General features: G+C 48.5%; 1 protein-coding gene across 4 annotated transcripts in view; it reads left to right on the forward strand.

The window, feature by feature from the left end:
• The window catches only part of MVB12B (multivesicular body subunit 12B), a 237385-nt gene that overhangs the window by 183232 nt on the left and 27134 nt on the right, over positions 1–27019 (forward strand). For 3 of the 4 annotated variants that reach the window (XM_069873484.1, XM_069873486.1, XM_069873487.1), the window contains exons 4-8: positions 3261–3368; positions 6856–6952; positions 9579–9708; positions 10006–10128; positions 23257–23354. In XM_069873484.1, the coding sequence (XP_069729585.1) occupies positions 3261–3368; positions 6856–6952; positions 9579–9708; positions 10006–10128; positions 23257–23354 (556 nt within the window). Of the gene's footprint in view, positions 1–3260; positions 3369–6855; positions 6953–9578; positions 9709–10005; positions 10133–23256; positions 23355–27019 lie in introns of those variants that run through there. The other variant, XM_069873485.1, reaches the window with a different exon arrangement.

Here is a 27019-nt window from a genome sequence, read left to right on the forward strand (position 1 = left end):
ATACAGCAGAGTTGACTGTGAATGGATAAAGGGAGGTCACTGTTCAGCAGCTGCTTGATCCTTGGGTTAGTTGCTGTGTAACTAAACAGCATGGTTTCTCTCCCCATGGATTAGTGTCCCAAACAGTGAAATACTGTGAAATGCTGACCTTGCAGAACTCCGTGGGAAGGTTTGGCCCGTAGTCCATCTGCTCCCCTTGTATCCTGCTGCAGCCGTGCTACGTTGCACTTGGGTTTCAGAGCTGCACAGCTTGCGTGGTCAGGAAGGGAAACCACTTGACTGGGGCTTTGCTTGCACTTTTCCATCTCTGGATCATTGAGTACTCTGTTCAGGGTGAGAAGGAAGGAAATGGATCCAGCTGAAGTGAGGATGCAAGGGGAGAGTATTGTGAAGAGAATCCTTAAAGACCTGGAAGGTTTTTTGCATTTACTGCATTTTCCTGAGTGCTGATTACCTGTGTGAGCTGGGCTGTGTAATTAGCTTCTTGCCTTGATAAAGGAGCACGGGACAATGTGAGGGCTGTGATAACAGAGTTGCATTCTGCCTAAATGACTGGGCAGAGAGCGCTCACCTCAGATAGCCTGTTCATGGTTTAATAGGGAGCAGTGTCTGCCCCTGGCTTAATCCAATTACAGTGGTGGTGTAATGATGCTTGTGAATGTGGGTCTCTCTCTCCTGGGGGGCACAGAGGAGGCTGCCTTTCTTCTGGTTCCTCTGCCTTCCTCCATGTTTACGCAGAGCTCATTCTTGACCCTGGGGCCAGCAGTCCTGGCTGCAGGCTGTGGGGGAGTGAGCACTCTCTGCAGTTGTCTTACCCTAAGCATAGCTTCCACACTTATGCTCCTTCAGCCTCGTATGGTCTGGGTGCCATGAGCCACAGTTGGTGTCCTTTCCACTAGACAGCACTGGCTGGGATGAGGTGGCTCTGGGTGCCTCCCTGGTGTGGCAGGATGCCCTGATGCCCAAAGGCGCGGATGAGGGCACACAGGGATGAAGTGTTCCTGCCTGGGTGTCTGAGAAGGTGGTTCCTCTCTGCAAGTTGGGACTCTGGAGCCAAGTGGCTGCTCAGCAGAGCATGGGCAGCGCTGCGGGCTAGGCCTAGTACTGCTGTCTCCTGGGAGCCAAAGATCCAGGTCCTGTGCTGCCCAGGCTGGCCGGTGGGAAGGGGCAGGAGTGGGAAGCAAAGTGTGGGGTTGGCCTGGACTGCTGTGCTTCCCTGGAGATGGATTAGTGCCTTGCTTCGTGGCTCCCCGTGGGACAGGTTTGGCTCTTTCTATTGGATTCTTGATGGGTTAGAATGGTAGGTTTGTTCCTAAAAGGACGTGTGCTGTGAGTTGAGGTTTTGGGGTTTTTTTTGTTGCTAAGTCTGCCCCTCTGGAGGGATAGCAGTGCCAGCCCCCAGCACGGAGCCCCTTGGACATAGTGGCCAGCTGGGATCTACCTGTGCCCTGGGTGGTGAGCTATGGAGGAGAGGATACCAACTGAAGAGATGTGCTTCCACCTCTACAACTATTTGGTTTGTAAGTAAGGTGAAGTTCCTAAAGCTTACAGCAGTTACAGAAGTGCATCCAGCAGGAATTCGTGTAGCCAGCCTCACAGTTGCAGATGGGGCTGTTGCTGCCAGTTGAGTTTTGAGCATCTTTGGTATAGGAGCAAAGAAAACAAAACTGGCTGACCCAAGAAAAGCTGAAGCCATGTTAATGAATGAAGTGGTTAAATCTGTTTGTAGTCCCTCAAACTTGTTTCTCACAAGGACTGGGGTTGAAGCTGTGTCTGTGTACTCCAGCAGTTTCTCCAAGCAGACTGTTTTCTTACTATCTTTGCACCGGGATGGACTTACACCTAGGAATGGGAGGAGCGTGTGGATCTCATATATTCCTAAACTGGCACCTTAGGAAAGAGCTGAATTCAAAGAATAATAAAGAAACAAATATCCCACCAAAATCCTGGTTTATGATTTTACCATTTGAAAATGCTGTGTATTTCTCTGCACAAGCTTGATGGCAAAAGCTGTGTGTCATACAAGGGCTGGAGCTGCACAGAGGCTTGTGAGCAGCAGCTGCTGAGAGGCAAAGAGCAGCCAATGCACTTTGTTCCCTTTGCTGATCAGACAATAAACACGCTTTTCTCTTCTGCACTCAGGATAATTGGAGGGTCTTGTCAGCACACATCTCTTGCTTCCCGTGCCTGTGCGGAGTCTCTGCTCAACAAAACACTGGTGCAAACAGTAACAACAACTGTCAGTTCTTTGTTATCAGGCTGCTTTGAGGCCAAAGTCTTACTCAGTTCAAGGAGATTAGGCTTGAAGAGCTGTATTGGAGAGGTTTGCTCCCATCGGAGAGGTGTTAGGTGGGAGTTCAGCTGTGCTGATGCATAGTGTTACACTATGCTAGAATGTCCTGCTGGGAGTCATCAGCCTGGGGGGCTGTTCTTTTCTCTGCTGCCCTTCTCCTTGTGTTTCCCTTCTTGTCTCCTCTCTTATTTGAAAATCTCTTGGGGCACAGGTTCTTCCAGCTTGCACTGTGCAGGGTGAGTGCCCAGCTGCCGATTGCCAAGCCCTTTCCCTTGTGCAGTGCTGCCTCATGCCCACTCCCCAAATCGCCTTGAAACTGAGACCTTCTCCCACCTGTCTCTTCCTGCATGTGCCTCTGTCTCTCTGGTGGAGGGCCCTGGGCTCTGTCTCCTTTGCCCCCTGTGCGGTGTGTGCCACTGATTGACTGGACAAGGTGGGGTTGCATTGGAGAGGGACACTTGCGGGCTGTGTCGTGGTGTTGCTGCTAAAGTCTGTGAGTGAGCAGGGCTTTCCCCAGCTGCTGAAAGCAGTTTTTTACCCTGGGAGCCAGAATTCCTTGTTGGCTTTTCTGTGAAATGACAGAGCCTGGGCAGTTCATGTGCTTGGTCTGAACGGGCCCCTCCTCCCTGCCTGCCCGAGTGCCCTTGCACGTGGGGCTGTAATGAGAGCCAATGTGCTGACTTTTCCAAACTATTGTTTGGAGCCTGAACCAAAGTTGCTGTTCCCTCATTAGAATGGACTTTGTCAGAGCATCTTTAATCAACAGCTTCCCGAGAGACAGCGTTTTTAGAATGTCTTTTTATACCTCCTCTTGGAAGTTTTTTTGCACTGCACCTTGTGAAACTAATGAGATGCTGTGAGAGTTCGGGCTACTGTTAATTAGAGGAGGTCTGAGGAAGAAGTGCTGCACATATATTAACTTTATCTTGGCTCACATGTCTCCTCTCTCCCTCTGTCTTCTATCCAGGTTGCACAAACAGCAGATGGCTTGGATGCTGACCTCTGGAAAGATGGCTTATTTAAATCCAAGGTCACACGATACCTGTGCTTCACGAGATCGTTTTCAAAAGAAAATGTAAGTCCGTTTGCTGAGTGTCTGCATGATTTGCATCTCTGCCTGGTTTGCTCCTACCTGTAAGATGATTCATTTTATGGAGCCAATTATAATTCAGGCAGGCATTTCACTGAGTTTGGGTGAGTCAAGACACAGACTGCAGTGGCCAGATATTTGAATTTTGTTGGTGTTCTTCGTGGAAAGGAATCTCTGACAAAATTTGCAGAAAAGGGAATGCTGGCATTTGAGCAGCCCCCTCGTGCCAGTGTTTCTTGTGCTGACTGCTCCTGCTCCTGATAGATTTCTAACTCTACCTAGAGAAGCATATTCTGCAGGTAATGTTGATGAAGGAGATGTTGGTTTCTGAACCTGGTGCATTGTAGATATTTTCCTGCAGGATTAGCTTGTCTTTGGTGGTTTTGGTGCTCATTCTGGGAAATATACCCATGTTGTGCATATTCTGCCCAGTACTTGTAATCTTCTAGTCCAGCTATTAAGTATAAGTTAATTTCTGATTAGAGGCAGTTGTCTGCCCACATCTCTGGAGGAATGGGAGGAGACCATGTATGCTGAGAACCTGATGCCTTCTACTATGTTTTTTAGGTGGAGGCTAGTGTGAAAACTTCCTCTCTTCTGGAGGAGCTATTTAATTCTATAATGAATGCACTCCATCTAGTGGGTAATCCTGATTTGCGTTTCAGTTGTCTGGGGATGCAGATACCATTTTGTACTTGGGCTTTCACCAATGATGGGAACAGAAAAGCCCTGGCAACTTCAGGGGCTGATCGTAGGTCCTGACAGGAGAGGCGGGGGCTGCCGACTTCAGGCATTTGGCCTTTACTCCACCCACTTCCCTGACTACCTCTAGATTAAAATAAAGCTCTAGAGCTACAGGAAATCTTGCTTCCTGGGGTGGATGGAAAATCACTGTAGTTTTCACCCTGGAGTACCTGCAGTAGCACAGATAATAGCCCTAAAATGGGTAGGGAGAGCGTTAACCAGACAGATTTGTGATGATTTGAGTAGTAAGTTTTTCTGTGGCTACCTTCAACTCAAGGTTGTCAGAAATAATTACAGGATAGCAGCAACTGGTGGCTACAGGAGAGAGTGTAAATACCCTCCGTCGGTGCCTGTTGGGCTTTTGGCATAGATCCTCTGCTCAGCATGGTTTGGGAATGCGTTCCTCATGTTGATGAGGAGAGAATTCAAGGGAGTGTGGGGGAGGATGGCTGGTCCCAGCTGCACAGCAGCCTGGCGGGCAAAGTGTGTCGAGCCCTGTGGCAGAGGTGCATCAGAGCTGGGCAGGGCTGCGGGGTTTGGGTGCTGGGGCTCCTGTGGCTCGCCATGGCTGTGCCCAATGGAAAGTGTGGAGCTCTGTCTTCTCAGAGGGTGGGTTTCCCAAAGCTGGGCAGCCTCCTCCAGCCAGCCAAACGGGCTCCCTCCCGAGCATGTGCCCCTGCCCACACTGGACAGGACATGTGCCCGTGCTGCTCGAGGCCACTGGCTTTGTGTGTGTAAGGAGCTGTTTTGTGAGGCAGAAAGCAGGCCAGTGGATTCTGGTGCCAGCCTGCGAGCCCTTGGGGTTCACACAGAGCTGATTGATGCTCCTGGTCCTCCAGCTGTGGGAAGGTTGAAAAGGACTGGTGAGCTGGGAGGAGGAGGGGACTAGAGGAGCCCCCTTGTCCCTGGTGAGCTGGGCAAGAGCTTTCCCTCCCCCCTCAGTCCTGTGGGGGTGCAATGTGCTACCTGACTGGGGACCTCTGGGGGATAAAAGGCCTCAGTCCTCCCTGTAGCAGTGACCTAGAGCCCTTCTCTAGGACGGAGAGGCTCCTCTCACCTGGGCATTAACGTGTTGCTGTGCTTTGGGTTGGAAGCTTTCCTGTGCAGGGTGGTTTTGTGTTTAACGAACACTGGGTACTGAGGAACGCATCGTAGTTGGCAGTTACTGCCCCTCAGATCCCTGGGTTAGAGCTGAGACAGTCTGCAATGTCTCTGTCAGAGTCATTGTTCCCAGCAGCTGATGATGTTTGACAGGTGATGAGGACATTGCTGGTATCTCAGTGCTGTGATGAGGAGGCCCTGAATGGTGCATGTCACCAACAGGGAAGTGTTATGCCCTTTCTCCTGTGCGTATGGCAGAGCATCCGTGTGGACACCTGGTGTTGCAGTGGCTAACGAACTTAGCAGAGTCATCTCTCCTACCTGTCTGCTGATGATGGAGGAGTGACTGTCAGTTCAGCTGAAAACTGTGCACTGATGTAACGCGGCCAGGCAGTTCAGATAAATAAAACATGAAAGATGAATCAGCAGCAGCCACTTAATCTACCATTTTCTGTGCCAGGACCGCATCAACTGGTACATTCTGGCTTCACAGTGTCCAGCATTGCTCGTTCTGGGGCACCCTGGCCAAAGCGGGGGTGGAAGCGTTCAGGACTGTCCTGCCTTGGCCGCTTGCCTGGGTGAAGGACATGTGCGAGGGGTGCGTGCAGTGGGGCAGGGCTGCAGGCCCTCCTGGTGAGTTGCTGACTGTGGAATGCAGAACCTCCAAAAAATAAATTCTGGTCTCATCTCCTCTTATTTTAGAGGCTGCAAATTCAAATAAGTTTTAAGCTATTTCAGCGTAATAATTGAAGAGGAGGGGTTTGCCTAAACTACTCTGCCAGATAAAAACTAAGGGACGAAATTAGCAACTGGTAATGGTAAAACACACTGATTTGGTTTGATGGCTTAGGATGGAATTTTAATTGTTCTGTATTGCATTTCTGTTTATGAAGGCTGTGCAGTAGCTGCAGTGAGTTTTTCTTCCGCATGTGAATCCAGATTATTGGCAGCAATGTTGGCTGTAACGAGAACTGCAAAGAAAATCTGGTCTCTAAACAGTTGTGGAAGCTGTCATTCTGAATTGTGCTTAGAGCTTTTCAAGCCTTGATTAATAGGATGAGACATTAGTTCAGGATTCATATGGACTCCAAATGAAGTTCTTGGTTCCAAATGGCTTGCTGTTCTGGAATGTGCTTGCATTTGGAGCTAGAACCATGTCTGTTCAGCACTAATTAGCTAATGCATGTAATAACTTTGGCTGTGGCTGCATGAACCATCTTCCTGTAATACTTTCTCCTGCCACTGTCATGGAAACATCATGTTGTCATTGTAGATGTAGAGTGTGTGAAAACTAAGGTGACCAGCTTAGTGGATGAGTTGATGGAGGTAATGCTCTGAGCTGGCATGTTTCCAAAGGGAAGGATTCAGTTGTACTCCTGAGGATCCAGAAGTGTGGCAGTGGATGAGATGTAAGAATCTGTAATTGCTGGAAGTTGTCCAGCACCTCTTAGTCAATCAACATGCGATTCCTACAGAGGGCATGCTGCAAGGCTTGGTACCTTCTTGCCATTTTTAAAGGTGGTGGTCAGAAACAATGACACCGTGTCCTGGGGTTTGACAGGTGGAAAAGCTGGGTTTGGATTTGGTGACATTGTCATAGTCAACTGTTTCTTTTCTCTCTCCAAAGAGTCATTTAGGCAACGTCTTGGTCGATATGAAGCTCATTGATATAAAGGACACTTTACCTGTGGGCTTCATCCCCATCCAGGAGACCATTGACACACGTAAGTTGGTGTCTGTTCTTCAGTCCTGGGCGTGGGAGCAGCTGCTCTGGCAGCGCATGGGTGATGGACAGTGTCCTGGGTGCAGGGACCCCACCCTGGCACTGCTGCTCTCTGGTGTTGGGGGTGTGTGTTTGGTGGCAGGTCTGGACTGCAACGGAACAGCCTCCAGTTTCCGTGTACTCTTCAGGCTTTTTAATACGGCTGCCTGCCTGCCAGTGACTTGGCTGCTGGAGCAGCACAGCCACAGGGTAGGAAGAAGTCCTTTGTTCTTTCATTTTGAAAGGGTGCACTCAGGCTATTGGGAGCAGAGCTGCTGTGCCGAGGGACAATCACAAAGGGGTACCAAAAGGAAGGGATGCGCTTGTGGCATTGGGTTCATGCTTGCCAGCTTTACACCTCCCTCTGACAAGGCCCATGTCCTGGCAGGTGGTCCTGAGGATACTTGGGGTGTGGCTGTGCTTGCTGAGACAAGGCATAAGTGGAGTGTCCGTGGAAAATACCGTCCTTGTTTCGCAGAAACGGCTTTGCTGCCACGTTTAAGCCAGCAGTTCCTAAGCAGTGCATTCGGCTCCCCCAGGACTCTGGCAGCAGCAGCTGGAGCTGCGTCTGGTTGCAGCTCTCTGCTCTGCAGCCAGCATCCAGTACTTCAGGCTTGCAGTGTGGAAGAGGCTGTGATGAGCCTCGTGGGAGCTGGGTGTGGAATAGCTGCAGGATACCATGTGCCAGTGCTGAGTGTACAGCTACTGCTCAGGAGCTGGTCCTCATTGGTGATAAAATCCAGCCCATCCACCCTAGTTGTGAATAGAAAGGCGGGAAATCGTTCATTTGGGTCTGCAGCAGATGAGGGTGGGTTTTCAGTCACTGCTGACCTGATTGTGATTTGAAGCTGTGACTTAGAAGTAGAAGGCTCTCTAGCTCATTTCCCATTCCCCTGGGTCACCCGCTTCCCTGCAGGATTCCTGGGCACATGTAGTACAGTCATCAGCTCATCCTGCTTGCCCTTGGGAGTGCTGTGCAATTACCATGTGCTGCTGTAATTTTTGTGAAATCCTGGTGGCAAGGTGGACGGGGACTTTGTACTTAATTTAAAATGCATTGGATTGTGACCCCTGCGATCTTTAAAGGAGAAGTGCTGTCTGTATTAATGAAGTGGTGCACAGCCTGGCTTCTGTGAGCACGAGTGAACACATTTCGATTGACTGTTTATAATATGTTTACTTAAAATTAACTCTGGTTAAGCATGTGTAATTAATGAATCTAGCTCCTAACTCAGGTTTGCTAAATACTGCACACTCTAGCCAAGTGTGAAAGAGACCAAAGACAGGAGCAAATAGTCAGCTTTGTACTTGCTGTGAAAGCCAAGAAAGAGGCACTGGTCTTGTTCAGAGTCAAATTTGTGGTTAGAGGTGTTTCTCGGCTCTGTGACCACTGTCTTGTAGTAAATACCCTAAAGATCACACTCCTTACTTCTATTTTGCAGGCCATTGTTTGTGGTTCTTGGTTGCTTCCAGGTTTTCATTCAGGGTCTGCATGTTAGACTTCCAGTTTGTCAATAGAGTTCTGTCGTGTTCTTTCAAGTGCCTGATTTCACACATCAAAACCTTGCCTTGTTTGCATTGAGATGCTGGTGGACTCTTTAGGGCAAGATAGAGCAGTGGTTTCCAGGCACCACAAATCTATATCTGGGTGCTGGTACCGCCCACTGTTATGTGACTGCCCCATAGCTGCATGTGGACAGTATCCGCATGCAGACGGGCAGCGTGCCTGTGCGTGAATTCCTTATACGAATAAACTAACTCTGATGGGCTTGAGTTTTCCTTGATGGAAACAAGTAAAGTTGCTCTGCAGTGCATAGCGGGAAAGGACCATGCAGCCAATGGCATCCACTCTCTGAATACCACTCAGCAGAGTGCTGTTGCTCATAGGAGGTCCTAGCAATTACTGTTTGGTAAATCTGGTTTATTGCTACAAAGATACCAGGGCAAACACAGCAGGGGTATTGTTTCGGTGCTTGCTGGATGACCCTGGAGAGGTCGTTAACACTTGGGATGTGTGCAGTTTGGGTAGAGAGCTTTTCCAGTAGCCACTCTGCATGGCAGGCTGTGTTTCTGCCTGCTTGTCCTCTCGCTTTGGGTGGCTGTTTGAAAGCCCTTGGCAGAATACACTGACCGGTTGTGTCAGCAGCTTCCAGGTGTGTTCCTAGAGGCGATGCTTGTGGGAAGAATATTTAGACACGACTATCCAGGCTGGTAAGGCAAACGCTACCTTGGAAAGAGGGAGCAGATGTGGGAAGTATGTGGAAGTGGAAAAATCACCTGCCATTCCTGTTCTGCAGCGCCGTGCTCAGTGGCATACACGATGTCTTATCTCATCTGCAGAGGGGAGCAGGGAGTATTGGTTTATCACGGTGCCTAATAACAAATCTCACACAGCATGCAGGGAGCTCCTGATAGAACATTTCTCCAGGCACCAAATGGCACTGCACTGTCTGGTTTGCTGACATATATCTGTTCTTTGGCTCCGGTTCCTGCCATAATTATCTGCCTAATATCTGGAGAGACAATAAATAACATTTATACCCTAATCTTGCATAAAAACCGCCCTGTGTCCTGGGTTGTTTTTGCAGAAGAAATAGCTTTCAGAAAGAAGAGGCTGTGCATTAAATTCATCCCTCGAGATTCTACTGAGGCAGCGATCTGCGATATCCGAATCCTGGGTAGATCCAAACAAGCTCCTCCTCAGTACACCTTCATAGGGTAAGTACACTCACTCCAGAAGCTGCTGTCGTAAATTCAGTTATACCGAACTGAGCACTCTGTTCTGTAATTACTAAGTAGTGGTTTATAAGGGCTGAAGCTCGTTGTTAGAAAAGTCTGCATAATTACAACTGTTACTGAATTTGATGTAGGAATTGCCTACTACCTCCTATTTTTTTTCCCCAATTAGACTGGTTCTCACTCACCGAGGTGTTTGTGAAATCCATCAGTGCTTGACACTTGTGCACGTGTGTGGCATTCGATTGTAGCGTTCATGTCTTTGTGTTGATTACACAGGGAGTTGAACAACATGGGCATTTGGTACCGGATGGGCAAAGTTCCACGCAACCATGAATCTTCGCAGCCTGCAACTCCTCCTTCTCAAGCGCAGTCTTCAACACCAGCTCCAAACCTGCCGAGGTGAGTTTCCTGCTTTCCAGCCCCTTCTCTTGATGCTGCATTATTAATTGTTAGGAACTCTGCCCAGCAGAATCAAGAGCAGGGCATCACATCAGTGTGAAGGATGACGTGGCATGACCCCATCATGAGGGAATGTGTCATTCGTTCAAGTGTTTACTGGAAGTTCCTTTGCTGCTCTTGTGTAAATACATACGAGTGAAGCAGTCAGAAGAACGAAGCAACCTGCAGAGGAAGGGAAACTGCAGACTAGACCTTACCTTTGCTTTAAGTGCTGCGGGATGTTGTAGTTAGAACCATAGTGTAGCAAGATTTCTCTCCTTGACCTGAGGGAGAGAGAAGAATTCAGACAGATTTTAATGCATAGGGAAACAAGTTTTACTCTTTCTCCAGATTTTTTTCACTCAGTTTGAAGTACTGGCCCTGTTTTTTCTTTCTTTGGACCCAACTGCTGCACCCCAGTCTTGCAGCTGGCATTGAGCATGCAGAGCACTGCTCATCCTGCAGGGACTGACAGGAGCAGTGCTTCAGGGCAGGTGCCAGCATGGTGTCTGTCCAGGCTGTTTGCCCTGTATTATAGACAATATTTGTGTGTACGAATGTACGCATCTGTGTGTACGCTTGCATATTACAGGAGTCTTGTGCTGACAGCTGACTTGCTGGATTTTTCTGGACAAAATGGAGCAATGTAAGCAACAAATGAACCCAGAGCAAGGTTAAACTGGGTGCTTTATGCTCCTGGCATTTGCTGTGAGAGTACAGCATCCAGTGTGAGATGAGCTTCTCCCGATTAGGCTGATGGTCTGAACTCTGGGCCAGGCTGTTGCCAGGGGCCAGCGTGTTCTCTGCAGGTCCCTTTGGGCTTTCGTGTAATTAAGCGAACCTGTATTTTTGCACCAGGCATTTGGTGTAGTGCAGTGATGTTTGCAGTACTAGAGTAACTGCTGAGAGCTAGAGTTTCAACAGAGACAGCAGAGAGGAATTCCAGGGGGACCAGTTTGTATACAGAGGTCACTGTATCCTATGGGTGGAAAATCCTCCTGTCCTTCAGAGTCATGATCTTACAGGTTGTGCCTGAGAGCGATGTTTTAAGCTGCTGTAAACCGTTCCCAAAAAAGCTATCAGGTGTCTTTTTCAGGCAGGCTTGTACATTTGAGCCCTCACCCGTGACCCAGGCTTAACTTTGCTGTCTGGCAGTGGCTCTGAGCTCTCCAAAGTGTTTGGACATGTCTCACACGGAGGGCTTTGCTCAGTCGCCTGCCGTGCGTGGTGTGCTGCTGGCTGTCCTGTCCTGTCAGCAGTGCTTCGGGCAGAGATGCTGTCTTGCTTCTCAAGCAGAGTTGGAGGCAAAAAAGATGAAAAGCCAGCAGTCTTCTGGAGATTTCAGCCTCTCCTCCTGGGAACTGGTCTGCTGCTTTGAAGCTCCACTGGACAGAGCCACACGCTAGCACAGGCTGTGTGAGATCAGAGAAGAAGATGTCTTGATTTTAGAGCACAGATCTTTGTTTTCTGTCTGCAACAAATTCCCACCTGGGCAGATTTCCACAGTAGAGAGAAAAAATTATCAAGTCAAGAGCATGTCAGTGGTGATCCTGAATCACTGAGTGTGGAAGGGTCAGTTTATAGCTGAGCAGGGAAGGTTGCGGAGCAGCATCAGAGCTGTTGGGAACAGGGCCAGAATTAGAGCTCAGAGCATCAGCGACAGTTGGAAAAGAAGTGTTTACAAGGCTTATATATTTTATAACCTCTTGTTGTACAGTTTATGGTTTACAATGGCTGCAAGGAAATTGGATCAGTTTTGTTTTACTTGCCAAATAAAGCAAATGTCAAAATAGTCAATATAAAATGTATTCTAATTTGGCTGAGTTAAACCAGCCAGTGTGCAGTGGAATAATTGAATGTTACATTAATGCCTCCTAGTAAAAACCACCTGTCTGTAGCCAGCCCTGCACTCATGCCCTGGGTGTGATTTACAGGTAACTTTTACACCACCAGCCTGATCATTCAAAGCATCTTTCATGTCTGTTTTTTTACTCTGATTATTTATTATCCAATATATTTTTTAAGAAATAGAAGTGTATATAAAGGTGCATCCTGCAAATATTTCATTATTACGGGGAGCACATCTGACTTGAAAGCTTTCTCTAATACTTTATATGCAGTGTGGTGACTTACTTAGCACTTAATGTGTGTGGAGGATTGTAGTTGCAAGTAACCTCTTATTTTTACATCACCATAGAGAGATGAGATTACACTGGTAGCTGGTTTGCTGGTTTATTCCATGTGGATATATCCTGACATGAGCAGCAGCAAGTTATTCTGATGCTGCCATGAGTGCTAAGAGAGAATGGGTGAGCAGTGCAGAACAGGGATTGCTGCGGAGATGCTGCTCTTGGACTGATCAGATGTTCAACCGATCTCTTTAGTTGCTGACTAGCATTATAAAATACTTTTAAATCAAGAGGTGGTGCTCGGGTGCTTCAGAACAATTGCTAATGCTGATTGTAAACTGAACCAGTAAAACACACCAGTGAGCTTCTGCACAGCAAAACCTTCCCAAATGGAAGGGCTTCCTACTGTGGGAGACGTCTATTTCTGCACCAGCTGTGTTTCCTCCTCCGATCTGTGCTGTCAGTCACTGCTGGCCATGGATGGCGGCACGGCAGAGTTTTGTCAGTGTCAGAGGTTTGACCTCCACAGCCTGCTGCACGTCAGCAAGGCCGCTTCTGCCGCTTCTGTTGCGGGGTTACGGTGCGCAGTCAAAACGACACAAGGGGAGGCTTTGTTTGATATTCGTGCATATGTTATTTTTCAGCCATTTCTTCTCCTTGGTGTTCCCTACTGCAGGCATCTGGCTTAACAGTCGCTAGCGGCAGTCGTGTGTCCCAGTGAGGATGAAATGCTGTGCCGTGGAGCACAGCCGTGCCGTTGTGCAAGGCATCAAGCTGCTTTACTGTCTTTTCTCTCCAAATTCCCCAACAGCTTCTTGGAACTTATGGTAGCCTGGAGAAATGCACTTGCAGTTTTCCATCCTAGAAGGCTGCTGCTAAAGAACTGCTGTTGTTGACTCGAGTTGCCAGTAGGAGCTTAATGTGATTTCCCTCAGCACTTCTGCTCTGTGCTAAGGCCAGCACCACTCCAGTGCTGCCCAGTGACATCGAGCATGAAGCGAGTGCCTCCTCCCCCAAAGAGGTGCTTATACCAGGTAGCTTGCCTGGGCATTTGCACGCTTTGACTTCTCCCAGCATGTGGATCGGTGATTGCTCACGCGTCGGGTGGGAACTTGGAGAAAAGAGCAGGACATGAGCATTTGAGCAGCATCCTGGGGCTTAGCCCCTCTGTGCCTCTGGCTCTGTCAGAGTCAGGTAGAGCAGGATTTGTGTGTGACATTCTCCTCACGAGTCCAGCTCCAGCCTTTTGGGAGCGCATCCCTTACTTCTGTGAATGCACTCGGAGCCAAACCTTCAACTGTTTTGCCTTGTGGTTGCCAACGTGGTGGCTCCCATCGCAGCCACAAAGCTTTATGAGCCCATGTGACTGCTGTGGTTTGGGGGTGCATTTTGCATCCCTTCCCAAGGTGCTGCAGGAGTCTCTACCACTGTCACTCAAACAGCCCTCTCACAATTTGTCAGCTGCAAGCAAGATGTCAGTCAGCGCTGCTGAAGTGTGTTTTACAGTGACAGACATAATTGCACTTAACTTTTTGCGTGAATGTTATCAATCTGTGACAGATACTTTGGGAAATTGAGCACTCTGATTGCAGATGATGTGTCACGGGCGTTTAATCTTCCTCTCAGAGAGACCAGGATTCAGTCACAACTTTTACTTGTTGGTGTCAGGTTTTGAAAATGTGGATTCATGCTGACCCTGGGAATCGTTCAGTCATTTAGTTTGCGTGGCTGTCATCTAAAAGGTTAATGGCTTACCAGGAGGAGGAAGATCTTATTGCAACCCACTTGTAATCGTAGCATGCTTTAGCATCGCTGGGCGCTTGATGTTCGGGCTCAGAAGGGCAGAACTCCTTGAGATGCCTATGGTACATCTGCAAGGCATTTCTCACTGAGAACCACGGAGGTGGGGGTAGAGGAGGAGGCAGGCTGGTCCTGGCCAGAGGTGAGCTTCAGACTGACCAGAAAGGCACATGTGTGAGCAAGGTGGTGCCAGCCCTGAGTGCCACTCCTCCCAGCATGCCTGGTGCCCAGGACGCTGGGCTGGGCCAGGCCAGGAGAGGCTGGCAGCTGTGCTGGTCACTCCTGCCTGATCTGCATGGCTGGGGAGCTACAGAATCGACTCAGCTGTGCTGCAGCTTGGAGCCCTTGCAGCTGGGGGTCTGCAGTGGCCAGCAGAGTCCCTGCTCACACCCTCTCTATGCTCTGAGTGCCGTCGGTCTGTGCCACAAAGTGCTCAGGTCTCAAGGTACTGACCTGGCAGGAGGATTGTACCAGGGAAGCGCTGCTCTGATCTTTGTAAGAGATAACAATTGCCCTGTGTAATCCCTGAAATAAGGGCAGGATGTGTAAATGTGTGCCTCTCGTGCTCCTGGCTAACTTTAAGCAGTGAAGCTGCCCCTCCCTGGAAAAGGGAAATGCTTTGCTCCTGTTCTTTCACTCTCAGAGGAGCTTTGTGTTTGGGAATGTAAGAATTTCCATTCTAGGCAGAGAAGTGTGATTTTTCAGATTGTTTTGTTAATGGTGTTTGAACTTTGTTGTCTAAGCTTGGCAGGCGATGGGGGTTTGGCTCTGCTGGGGCTGATGCTGTGCAGTGCGCGGCAGCTCATAAAGCAGCGCCAGCGCAGTGGGTACCTGAGCTCGATGACAATGGGCAGTCCCACCCTGCGCACTGGGTGAACTGAAGGAAATGGGAAGCTTTTTTTTTTTTCCTATTTTAAAGTAGCAACAGTTCTGTTTATAAATAACTCTCTTAATCTTTTCTTTAAGACATTTCAAATAGATTTTATGGGGAACCCATAGAGGAAGAGGTTCCAGTGTTTCAGTGCTTTTTTGCTCTGGTGGGGAGCAAAGCCAAGACTGCAGAAAGCTGCTGTGGGCTGGAGGCAGGCGCTGTGGGCAGCCTGACAGCCAGGATGCATTCCTGCATTCCCAAAGTGGTGGGCCTCTACCTGAAAGTCCCTCATCTGAGCTGGATGCCATCAAATACAGAGTCCTCTGGGATGGGTGTTTCTGGAAGCCGCTCTGAGAAGCAGTGGGGTCTCAGACAGTCTGATCCTTTCTGCAAAATGCCTCCATCTTGATGGGGCTGTGTTTTCTTATCTGTTTTGTCAAAAGAGCTCTAACGTGAAACTTCCTTCTGATTTACAACTAACAAAGCATATTCTTTGGCTTGAATGCTCAGATTGCTTGTATTGTCAAATACAGCATGATATTCCTAGTTTTTAAACTAGGCCAGGGATGGCACAAGGGCTGGGTTCATGTCATGGTAGCTATGGATGGAAAAACCCCAATGAGATTGAAATGCTAGGTTAAAGCCTGGAGGAATTGTTTCCATGAACTTATTCCAGTGGGTATGGTAAGAAGCAAAACTTAAGGCTGAGATGTCCATGATGTGTGCACTCTGTGCAAATCTGAACATGATGGTTTGTCTGAGTGGGTAAGGGGTGCTGGCATACATTTATCCAGAGCCTGTTTCCCATAAGGAATTTGTTATGAAGCTGCACTGACCGTCTGGCTTGCATCCAACTGAGCTGGATGAAGATGTGCAAAAATTGGTTGCAGTCCAGTATGTTTTAGTGGTAGAAAATGATGATTAGGAAAAAATGTTCAAACAATGACTGGTTTCCAGGCACAAGAATCCCCTGCAGCAGCCGAGGGAGAGATGTTTGCTGCAGTTAGGAGAAGTTTGATTGATTTAGCTGGTTTTGAGGATGCATTGAAAAATCTGGGGAGTGCTCTGAGTGAAGAGGCTGTGATACCCTTAGAGTCATTTTTCCGCACAGAACCCTGTTCCTGGAATAGTAATATTCCTGGAGGCATGTTTTCCTTAGGGCATAGTGTATGGTCATTAAGTACAGACCTGAGGAGTTCATTCACAGCAGATACAGATTCCGTTGTTAAATAAGCCCTGTGGGGAAATTGAACATTCTTGCCCTAAAACTTGTGTTGTCTACTCTTTAATACGATCTCTGCCACTGTTGATTTGTAATCTGTGTTTTCACCCTGAAGTGCATGTGATTGTGTTCAGATATTTCCTTCTTTAAATCAATCACTTTCACCATTTTCCAAAACACTTCTTGAGTTTATTGCTTTTAGTCAAGTGTTGGGACTGTCATTATTTATTACTGGCAAAGTGCTGACAATGTGCTCTTCCCAAATGAGTCTTTATGTGGAGTATTTGTTTAACAGGTTTTGCAGGGGGAACGCCAGCAGCCCCCTCTGCACCAGCCCGGCGAGGGACTCGCCTCAGAGAGAGGCTCCTCTGACCCAGGAGCTGAGCTTTGTTGTGCTGATTAATTTGACAGAATTTAAAATCCTAACTGAGGAGGCTTACACCATGTGTAATTTATCTTTTTGGAGTATTTCTGCTGTTTGGCAATTTTTCCCTACTGCTTCATTATCTGAAAACTCCTGACTCTGGAGAGCAGCTCGTGAAGGATGTGGAAAGCTGCGCTCTTCCCCCTGCAGCCTCCAGAGACGCCGTGCTCATCGAAGACAACCACTTCATAAGTGCTTCGTGCTTGCAGGGTGAGGTCTGAGCTCTTTGATGCAGTCCTCTGCCTCTAACACTGTAATGGGCTACAGCTCAGACTTCCAAGCGGTGTAAATTAAACTGGTTGGGTTTTTCTGTTGTCTGGCAGCTGTTCTACCCTGGTTACTCAGACCCTCTGATCTCAGTTAATCCTTGTGCAGAGGGAGCTGCAGAACTTCATCCTGCATTAAGCCTGACACTTTGGGTGCTGCTCTGCAGCAGATCACGTTCCCTTGTTAGCACCATTGGGGTTTGCTCCCTTTGGCTGGCCCTTGCTTTAGATTTGACAGGACAGTGCAACACTCTTCTACCCCCATCCTGGAGGCGTGGGTGCTTCAGGACAGGCTGTGTGGAGGCGTGATGAGCAGTGTGTGGTATGTGCGGGCTGCAGACAGGCCTCTGCCCTCCCTACGGCTGGGAAAGTTAACCACGTGCATCCAACAGTGGAAAGAGTCGCTCATTCCTTTTTTTCATTCTGTCATGCATTGGGGCTTTTATAAAATCTGAATCTGGCACCATCAGCTCTCATTGATTTTTGGGAAACAGGATATTTTAGTAGCTTGGACTGAGATGAAATGCTTGCAAAGCCCATATGTTGCTTGTTTCAGGCAAAGGGTCAGGGAGGTTTTAGAAAGTATTTAAATATTTGGTTTACACGATTAGAATAGATTGTCTGGAATGAAGTCCATTACCCGAGGTGATTCTTGCCTCACAGTTTTGTTTTTCATTGCAGTTCCTTGGGGTATGAGGTAGGTGTTCTGGCACCGCACTGCCTGAGCACCATAAAAGTTAAAGGCTGTGAATAAATACCATAGATGGGACTCTGGACACCACCAGAGCCATGGATCTGCCGTGGGGTTGTCCTTGAGCTGCAGGTTAGAAATTGGATTCTGCTAGAGTAAGCAGTTGCCAAGGGGTCCTCTGATGTCCATCAGTGAACTCGGAAGCTCCTCTCTTAGAAATGGGCTTTTTCCTTCCTTTGTAAGCAAAGTGTTCATGTTGGATTATGTTTCTTGAGAGCTACAGCCTGGCATTAGCTTCTCATCGGTGTTTTCAGCTTCCTACAGTCTGGAATGTGATTGTTCTGCCCTTTTCATGAGGCATGATCTTTGCATAATCCATTGATTACGGAAGATCAATTCTTTTTATTTGAAGGTCTTCCTGTGAGACTGTAGATTTTGCAGCACTATTCTAAGTCTGCTTAAGATTAATCGCAGTGATGACAGTGGTTCCTCAGAGCGTAGGGCAGTTCCAGTCTGCAGCATGCAGCAGGGTTTCCAAGATACTCGATAGCAGGGGACAGATCTCGGGAGTTTTGCCTGCTTCCTCTGCCACACTCACCGAATCCAATGGGAACGCAAACCTCCTTGTTCACTTGTTGCATGTTGTTGACATTTTTATATGAATTATGAAGCATCCTTTGATATCTGGCATTTCCCCTTTAGATCCTCTGTTGGTTTTTACGAGTACCTGCCCGCTCACTTCAAAAGCAGTTCATCACCTTCCTGCAGACAGCGTTTAATAATGGATTTGGAGCCGCTGGGTGTTCCCAGGCCTAGTTGATGCGAGTTTCTCTCCAAAACCATTCAAAAAGTGGCCATAATGTGCACAGACCTCAAAGTGCCATTGCTGTCATGTGAAGGATCTCTCATCACATGCTGCTTCTGTCGCGGTTGGATGTAGACTTGCTCTGTGGATGTAATGACTAAAAGAAAAACTAAAATGAAGAGAGTAATTAAATCTCCCCTGTCCTGAGCTGTGCAGCTGCTGTTGTTTCATCCTAAACTGCCTGGAAATTATTGCATGTTGGGGAAAAATATTTTTTGTTGGAACAGTGTGGGGTTTAATTCCAGCACTGGAGAGAGTGGGCTGGAGCCTTGATGGCTCGCTCTGTCCCTCTGTGATGAAGGACTGGCACCACCAAATGGCCTCGTTGCTTTATTCACTGGGGAGGAAGAAAGCCGCTTTTTGTGACAGTTGGAAAGGAAAATAATTGGCATGGGGATATGTAATGTGAGTTACCACTCCTTAACATTAGAGATTCCACTAAAGTACTAATAATTACTGTTAATATCTTTCAGTGGAAACTTTCAGAGCAAACGAGCTCTGGTGGAAGCAGTATTTAACGGCGTGCTGCTGGCATGATCAGAATGCAAATAAGCGTTATTAGCCTAATGATTTTGCTGTCGCCATGGCTGTGCGGCAGTGGTGTTGTGAATATGTCATGCAGTACCCGTGAATTTGGAAAGTGTGTCAAAACACAACTTCAATTAGTTTGCTCTAATTATGACTCTAGAGAGTTCATAACTATATCACTCCTCATTAAAAGAGATTTTCTTATATGGATTAATACAGTGCATAAAGAGATGTTTGAGCGATTGGAGGCAGAGCTGTGTGGAGGGAGGATGCTTGCGGTGTGGCGGGAGGTGCAGTGGGGCCGTAGCGGCGCTGGGGTCTGGTCCTGTCCCATCAGCTGCCAGGGCTGGGGCTGGGAAACCTCCCAGGCAGGACTGGGCAGCCACCTCAGTGTCCCTCAAACAAGGGGAACCCGACAGGTGGTTTTGGACAGGCACTTCAGTTTAAAGCAAACAAATCAAACCCAACCAAACATCATAAAAACCCCCAAACCTGAACCAAGGAACCAGCCTAGGAGCCAGGATTGGTGTTGGGATGGATATCTGCCCTGAAAGCCTTGCTCTGATAAAGGTTGAGGGGCGTAAGCGGTCAGAAGCCCGTGTTGGCCGGGCATCTCTGAAGGAGCCCTGGCAGGTGCTGAATGCTCAAGCAGCTTTCCCGGGGTATTTGTAGTGTCTTTGAAATGCAGTCTTTTTGTGTTGCCTGGCATGTTCTTGCTTTGCAGAACTGGGAAAAGGTTCTTACGCTCACAGGTGAGCAGTTGGGGAAGGGTTAAGACAGTAATTGTTTAAATCTTTCAGGCTTTCCTCCCAGTTCTGTGGTAATTTGATGAAGAACTTCACCCTAATTAAATATTCAAATTAGGAATAAGTGTCAATATGGCTTCCCATTGCCTGGAATGATGATTAATTGTATTCAAAACTCTAGTGGCCGCTGTAATCTAAACCAAACCGTTGTTCTTGATTATTTCTGCAACACATTTACCATGTTTTTGTTTTAAAATTTCAGCTGGTAATTGATTTGCCATATGCTGCAGAGCTGCACATGCTTTCACGATATGTGTTTAGGTACTTGGGGACTTTGTAATTGGGATTTTCTTGCTTTTCCATGGCAGCCTCTTTTGGTTGTGAGTTTGTTTTTTTTTCTTCTACAATGCAAAATGATTTGGCTTCCGCAACACAGAAGGAAAATGCATTATGCAATCAACTTCGTAGGTATAAGTTATATTGATCCTGGCCAAAGTTTGCATTAATTTAAAATAAATGAGACATTGTTTCCTGTTCTTTCCTCTACAATGCCCTGCTTTTTTTTTAAAAAAAAAAGGTGGGGGGGGAAGGGGAGAGCAGATTTCTTTCTAGCAGTCACTGCTCTCTGTCTTGTGGCCTTGCAGCTAGGTATATTCTCCTTGGAAAAACCTGTCTCTCCTGGGTGCAGCTCAGTTGGTGTGAGGGGATACCCCTTTGTCCTGCCTCGGAGTTGAAAAGTGGCCATGAATGGGGTGTGTGAGAGGGAGGACACATCCCTTATTTCCAAACACCCTTGACACAGCCTGGGTTCAAGACCCCTGGTGCTGTCAGTCCACTCTCTGCACCGGCTGAACTGGCATTTTAGGCTCCTAAGCCTGGGAGTGCTGTCCTGCAGGGAGCAGGGCTCGGGGAGCACGTCTATGCGTAGCCTTTGTGACTCCCCCTGCCCAAGGGCATGCCTGAGAGCAATCAGGGTACCCTGCTGGAGGCAGGCAGTGAGGTCCAGATACATCATCTGCTGTGATTGTACTCATGTTTGCGGTCAGAGTCCCTCTGATGGCAAGCGATTCATTTCTATTACACATGTGGAACGTGTGCAGTGCCTTAGCCTATGGTGGTCATGAAACCTGGTGCTGGTGTGAGCTGCTGGGCGCACCAGTAGCGACTGGGGACTTGGGCTGGAAAGTCCCTTGCAAACCCAGGACTCGGAGCTTTGCTGGCAGGCTGCTGCGGGTGGCGGTGAAGTTGGCAGTGCCTGTGCAGTGCCCGCCACAGCTGCCCCTGAGACTGTTCCCACAGCCCTCCAGCCAAAGCGACGCTCGTCACCTCCTGGCAGCCTTGGCGGGCTGCGGGAAAGGGCTGTCCAAAGCGGAAAAGGCCACCCTCTCCTGCAGCTGAAGCAGGTAGAAACATTTAAAATACTCTACTCAGAAATGGGCTTTTTCGTAAGACCTGCTTTGTTCACTTGTGAAGCAATTCCTGCTAGTTGGTTTGGGGTGAAGAAAGTGATCCCCGTACAAGCAAGAGAAAATGCAGAGTCTCTCTGTTAGCTGGTTTGGTGCCTCAGAGTATTTTTGGATACTGCTATTAAAAAAGAAATGAAAAGCGTGTAATGCCTACAGGCAGTGGTCTTCTGGTTTAAAGCGTATTCATGACAAACCTGCCTCTGTGTGCAGAGAGCCTCATATGGATTGTGTTTGGAACAGCAAACCATTAGCCAAACTCGAAAATATTTTCACACCATCTTTTTTTGGTTAGAAATAGCTTTGGGAAGCACAAGCAAACTCAAACTGATGTTTGCTTTTTCTTATTTAATCCATGCTGTTCACCATCAGCTGCATCAAGGTCTAAAAATACATAGTTCTTCCCAAAATGTGTCCTGTTTCTAAAGGCAGATAATTTCCAGATGATTTGCTCAATATATAAAACCTGCCAGCTAAGAGAGTGGATTTGATGCTCTGCTAGGGAGCACATGGGGCCCTTTCTCACAGGTAGGATATGTTTGAGAGGGTGCAGCTGCCTGGTGTTTTGGCAGGAGGCTGATACCAAGGGTCTGGCCGTGCCCATAGCTCTCACTGGTGTGAAATGGTAGCTGCTGCCTGAGCTCTTGTGCTGCACCAAGCCTCTCTGTGCAGCAGGAGCATTGTCATTCTGCATGGCAATGGGTCCTGAGGATTAATGATAATAAAAATTCACACGGACCTGGGATCAGCATTAGACCAATAAAGATTTGAATGAACAGGGAAAGGCCTGAATCCCTTATCAAAGTCTGGAGCTCTGTGGGCTCTCAGTAACGTTTGCTGGAATCAAGTCTTCTCTCAGCAGACCTCCGTGCGGCTCCAGGGCTGGCCGGGCCAGGGTGTGGTGTGATGGCAGAGGCAGAGCTGGGTCCACTGCGCTGAGCAGCCTCCCTCGTGCTCTCCCAGGTTCCAGTGCCAGAGCAGCTTTCCCGGGCTGTGACCCCCAGGGCCAGGGGGGGTGGGACTGGTGGTTTGCCCCCTGCCCCAGCGGCTGGCAGGTCCATCCTTGGTACCAGAGGCTGGTGCAGAGCAGCAGTGGCTCCAGGTGTAGCCCTCTCTGCCCCTAGGGCCTGACAAGAGTGGGGCATGCAGGTGTCACATCCCACTCTCCCACACACCTGGTCCTGGGAAGCTCACCTGCCTTGTCTTCCAGCCTGTATCCAGGCTTGCTGTGTGCTGGGTTTTCATTTGAATGAGCTCTGAGCCACTGAAAATAGTTTTAATTTCACCTCCAAGAGCTCTGTTTTTTCCTCATTTTGGGAAGATTTAAGGGAAGTTGTACAAAAATCCCTTTGCTGCAGGAATCCTGGGCAGAGCAGTATTGGAGGGCAGACGTTGTGTGCTTCTCCAGCTGGAGTGGCGGGTGCAGTGGGGCTCTGCATTCCTGTGGGGGTACGGGGAGCATGTCAGCCCTGCCTCAGGGCACAGGGAGCCTGCAGTGGGTTTGGATCAGCCCAGGGGCACTAGGAGAGTTTCAGACATCTCATTTATGAATGTGCTCAGAATTTTTTGGTATGGATAAATCCAAAGTGCTTGCTGTTAGCGCCTTCTTCCTCGAAGGAAGCACAGTTAAGTTCCACAGGATGTTTGGTTGCACTTGATGCCTTATGTTGAGGTCTGTGTTTGCAGAGAGGGGATCATACTCGGCAGCCGCCGTGTGGGCTGTCCCTGTGTGCCAGAGCGAAAGAATCTGCCGAGTTTACTGAAGGATGGGCAGCTGCTTCTGGGGCTTTGGTGTTCCTGAGCCCTGTGTTCAGCACGGTGGAGGTGGCTGGCACCAGGATGTAGGTACTTTCACTCGTGGCTTGTCTGAGGAGCAGTTGAAGCAGCCAACCCACCCTTGCGTAATGTCTGACTCTCCATCTTGGGTTCCTCCTGGGATTTGGCACCCACTTCCACTTTTACAAGCAATGTGATTTGGTGTTTGCTGCTTAACCTGACCGGAATCATCAGGCAAGAGCAAGCTGGTGGCAGCAGTGTCTTCCGCTCTGTAATAACGCTCTCCCTGGTTCCCATCTCTTTCCTAGGCATATCTCGCTGACGCTTCCTGCCAGCTTCCGAGGGAAGAGTCACAGCACTCGCCTGGACCTGGAGCACCAGCACTCGAATCTGTATGCCATATCAGGTGAGCTACTGTGCACAGTGGTTTCTTTGCTCTTCTGTGTAATCAAGGTGTAACCAGGCAAAGCAGCCTTGCTGCACAAACAGCTGGTACCTGCAGTACCTGTGAAACGTACGTCCAGCCCTTCCACAGCACTAGTTAGGTGTTGAGAGCAAAGAGGCACAGTAAGACCAAGACAGTGCCCAGGCATATGTGTTACTTGCAGCATGTGTTACTGGTTGCTGGGGATCACGGCCCTCAGGGAGGGGCGCTGCTGCCTGTAGAGCTGCTGGGTGAAAGCACCAGTGGAAAGAACCCTGACACAAACTTTGCTCCTCATCATTTTCATGATTTTCACAGGTGAGTGATGAGAGATGACGTCTCTGCTCATTTCGTGGGAAGCTTTGTCTTGCCTAGTAAAGCTGAGTTTAAAACACATTGTTCTGTTTCTACACTTAGCGTATGTGTTAATAACAAATGAGATCTTTACTCTTTCCTGTTTCTGTATTCTGAATACTGGCACTGCATAGGTTTGTTTTCTGGGTATTAGGACAAATTTGAAATGAGGTGTTAGGAGGTGGGGGGGTTCTGTATTATTTTTAAGCAGTGTGTGCTTGCACATGGATGGTCTCTTGCAGCAGTTTTCTCTCTGCTCACCATCCCAGGCTGGTGTGAAAGTGTTAGAGCTAGTGATGGTTTCCAGATGTTAGCGTGGAAAAAACTTGCCAATGAATATTTTATCTGTTTTTTGTTTTTAACTAGTACTAGTCTGCAGGGAAAACATGTATTTAAATGGAGTGGGGAAGATCAAGATCATTCCTTCACCCTGCAGGTACAGGTCCTTGTTACTGCACTTCCAGACCACGCAGTGGGTTCGGTTTGGAGCTGGGTCCCTGGGAGCTCAGCTCCTTTAGAGCAGGTCCAGCCTTTAAGGACTTGTTTTCCTAGAGAGGGAGCGTGCTAAAAGGAAGGTAGTCTAGTTCTCAGGGCCCAGGAAGAAGTGCCTTTGGTGAGAAGCCGGGATGCTTTTTGGAGTTGCACCTCCTGGGTCTGTCACTCCTGGGTGTGCTGAGAGTGGTGTGGTCTGGGGGCTATTCCTGAACCACAGCAAAGGGACTTTTTGTTCTGCACACTAAAGAAAACCATTTGGTACGGCTGGGGCACAGCAGCGTGTTTCAGCTGACTCTTCTCTTGCCCTGTTGGCTCACGTGCTGAGTTTCTGCTGAGTAGGGCTGTGGGGTGAGAGGGTTTTCCTTGAAATTACTTTCTTTGCAGTAATATTACACCTGAACAAATATTGTGATAGGTGTGGCAGAATCACAGTTAGCCACAGTTTTTTCTTTGTTATGTCATTTTTATAAGAGGAGAAAAATACTGGGTTTCAACCTGACTCTGTCAAAATCTTAAGGAAGTCCAGTCCTTCGTCTGGCAGAAGGAGAGCGTCAGGGCAGTTTGGAAACCTAGAAGAAGCAGCAGTGAATTTGTGGACTGTACAATAGAAAGTGCTTGTGCATGATCAGGGAAGAGATGGCAAAAATGTGACATTCACAGGTCGTTGCTATTAATTGTGAGTGACGCTTCCAACACGGGAACATGGTGTTAATTCATGTACCTTAATCACAGGGTTATTTAAAAGGTAATCTCTGACTGAAACTTTGGGTTCTGAGATAGATGGAATATAACAATTGTGTAACTCTTGTCAGTGCTCGTTTTTCTTGATAATCTCCTGCCCTAATGGATTCAGAAATGTAAGGGAAGATGTGTTTCTGTGTTCCCATCAGTCTGGCACAGAGGATAGGAACTGCTCTTTCTCTCCTAAGAAAACACCAAACACGCAGGCAGCAAGGCAGCAGCTCTGCGTGCCTGTTCCTGAGACTGACCCTGCTCTGGGCTTACTGGGACCTCCTCTGCCTCCAGCACAGAAAGAGGCCTGCTTTGCAAAGAAAATGCTTCATCACCAGATAATTATAGGTGAAGCACAGAACTGGGCATGGCATTAGTCTTCCAGGTTTGCCTGAGCACATTCCAGCTAAAGTCTGGAGCATTCTTTCCCCCAAGTGCACGCTCCTCCAGACGCACTGACACACTAGTTGTTGTTTGTCTGTGTGCTGTAATGGCTATTTCAGCTGCGAATCCTTGCTGGAGAAAGGGTCCTGTCATGTGGAACGTCCTGTGCGTTGGCAGGGATCTTCACACATACCTCCTGACCACTGCTGCCTTTTCAGCAGCTGTGATGAGGTGCTGGGACAATTCCCTTTGCGTGCTCGAACATTGCTGAGGCAGATCAGCCCCCAGACGCGCTGTGGAAACCATTCTGAAGTTTCCTGTTACGTTGGTGTAGTTTGCAGCCAGTCTGTTTTATCTGTGCTGCAGCGCGACTGCCTTGCTGCGGTGCCATGGCAACGGGAAATTTATTAACGCGCTTCCACTGCCGTCCCTAATTGCTCTGCCGGGATGTGTTTTGCGGCAGTGGGCTCTTGACTACGGTGGGGCCGCAGGAATGGGGCTGTGTGGAAGATGTGTGGGCCATGGCAGCCGGTGGACAGTGTGGAGGTGAGGGGAGAAGGGCCCTGGCTCGTGGGGGCTCCTCTCTGGTCCCACCAGGGTGGCTGTGCCTGCGGACGAGCCTGCGGGCTCCCTCTCTTGGCTCTCAGCAAAACGGAATGTCTCCTGGTGTTGCTACAGGGAAACAAAAGCCATTAGAAACGGTCTTGTATCTTCCAGTTTTGGTATTGCCTGAGCCTGAATTCCTGCGGTGGTGACATAATGTGCTGTAAGGAGGGGAGGGCTGCAGCCTGGGCTTGGTTCTCTCTCTGTGGACACCTGAGGTTTTCTTAGTAGTCAGTGAAAACGACCCTTCTATCTGGGGTTCAACCTGTTCAAGACGGTGAAATGAATTTTGGCTGCTGAGCCTGTTCTGCATCTAAAAATACGTTTTGGCAGAAATTGCTAGTTCCCCACTGAACTGTCCTGTTACTCCTTGAGGTCTGTAATGTCATTCTTATTGCAAAGCTGGAGTTGAGCACAAAATGGTCCTGAAAGCAGTAATTCCAATGTTTAACTAGCCTTTTGTCATTTCCAGTCTTGGCAGTAAAGCACTGGGTGAGCAGAAAGTTGGGGAGACTCCTCTTTACATGGTGAACTAATGAGTTGGTCTTGAAGAGGGGGCACTGGGCAGTGCCGCCTGCGCTCGTGCCTTCCCCGCTGGCACCATCCTCTGCGCCCAGCAGTCTGCCTGCACTCGCCTTATGCAGTGTGCCTGAGGCCAGAGGGCAGGTTTACTCCTAAGCTTGTCTGCCAGAGGTCTCTGGGCGCTGCTGGGAGCAGGTGCTGAGGGGCTGACAGGTTTAAGATGCACGTTGGAATGGGCAGCGGCTGGGAGAAGAATGCCGTGCTCCAGACAGACCTGTCGACAGGCACTGCTCAGTATTTCACAGTGCAGTCTTTCTTCATGGCCTTCTGCTTAATTAAGATGTTGTTGTGACTACATACTGCCTTCATTTCAGACTTCAGCATCTTCTGGCTGCATATTGCTTTGGCTTATCAGAGCCACAAGGACAGTGAGGGAGAGAGGGAGCCCTCTCAGGCAGCCACAAATGATAACATGCAGGGAAAATTCCTGAATGAAGTGGAAAATTATTTATAATGATGGTACTCAAATAGAAGGGAAATAAGTCACTCTAAGGGTA

The sequence above is a fragment of the Phaenicophaeus curvirostris genome, chromosome 20 (genome assembly GCF_032191515.1).
Source record: "Phaenicophaeus curvirostris isolate KB17595 chromosome 20, BPBGC_Pcur_1.0, whole genome shotgun sequence".
Taxonomy (NCBI): domain Eukaryota; kingdom Metazoa; phylum Chordata; class Aves; order Cuculiformes; family Cuculidae; genus Phaenicophaeus; species Phaenicophaeus curvirostris.